This window comes from Trachymyrmex cornetzi, unplaced genomic scaffold (genome assembly GCF_001594075.2).
Source record: "Trachymyrmex cornetzi isolate Tcor2-1 unplaced genomic scaffold, Tcor1.1 C3634828, whole genome shotgun sequence".
Taxonomy (NCBI): Eukaryota; Metazoa; Arthropoda; class Insecta; order Hymenoptera; family Formicidae; genus Trachymyrmex; species Trachymyrmex cornetzi.
The window spans coordinates 1-294 of record NW_017291204.1 but is presented as its reverse complement, the minus strand read 5'-3'; the positions used below and the strand labels follow the sequence as shown (position 1 = coordinate 294).

General features: G+C 50.0%; 1 protein-coding gene across 1 annotated transcript; it reads right to left on the bottom strand.

The window, feature by feature from the left end:
• Positions 1–6: 6 nt before the first annotated feature.
• On the bottom strand, positions 7–250 carry LOC108763277 (uncharacterized; the record flags this gene model as incomplete). Its single annotated transcript, XM_018511165.1, has 1 exon — positions 7–250. A coding segment is annotated over one exon (244 nt), but the record flags the coding sequence as incomplete, so codon positions are not given.
• Positions 251–294: the final 44 nt, after the last annotated feature.

Below are 294 nucleotides of genomic sequence, written 5' to 3'. Positions count from 1 at the left end.
AGAGGCGGACGTGGTGGTCGCAGACTTCGTTGACGTTGAGTTCGCCGTCGCCTGTTGCTGTTGTTGTTGCTGTTGCTTGTTGGTCAGTGCCAATGGCACATCCTGCGCGGGTTCATCGCTGAATAAATGGTCACCTTCCAGATGACGTATCGCCTCGACGATTGTTTCCAGATTCTGTCGAGACGTATTCGCGATGTATAACCTTGCCTGCGACGTACCATCGTCTAGGGTGCTTGATGGCGAAGGCAACCTGCAGGATCAAGAAAATTTTCATTACAAAATTGACTCTCATTA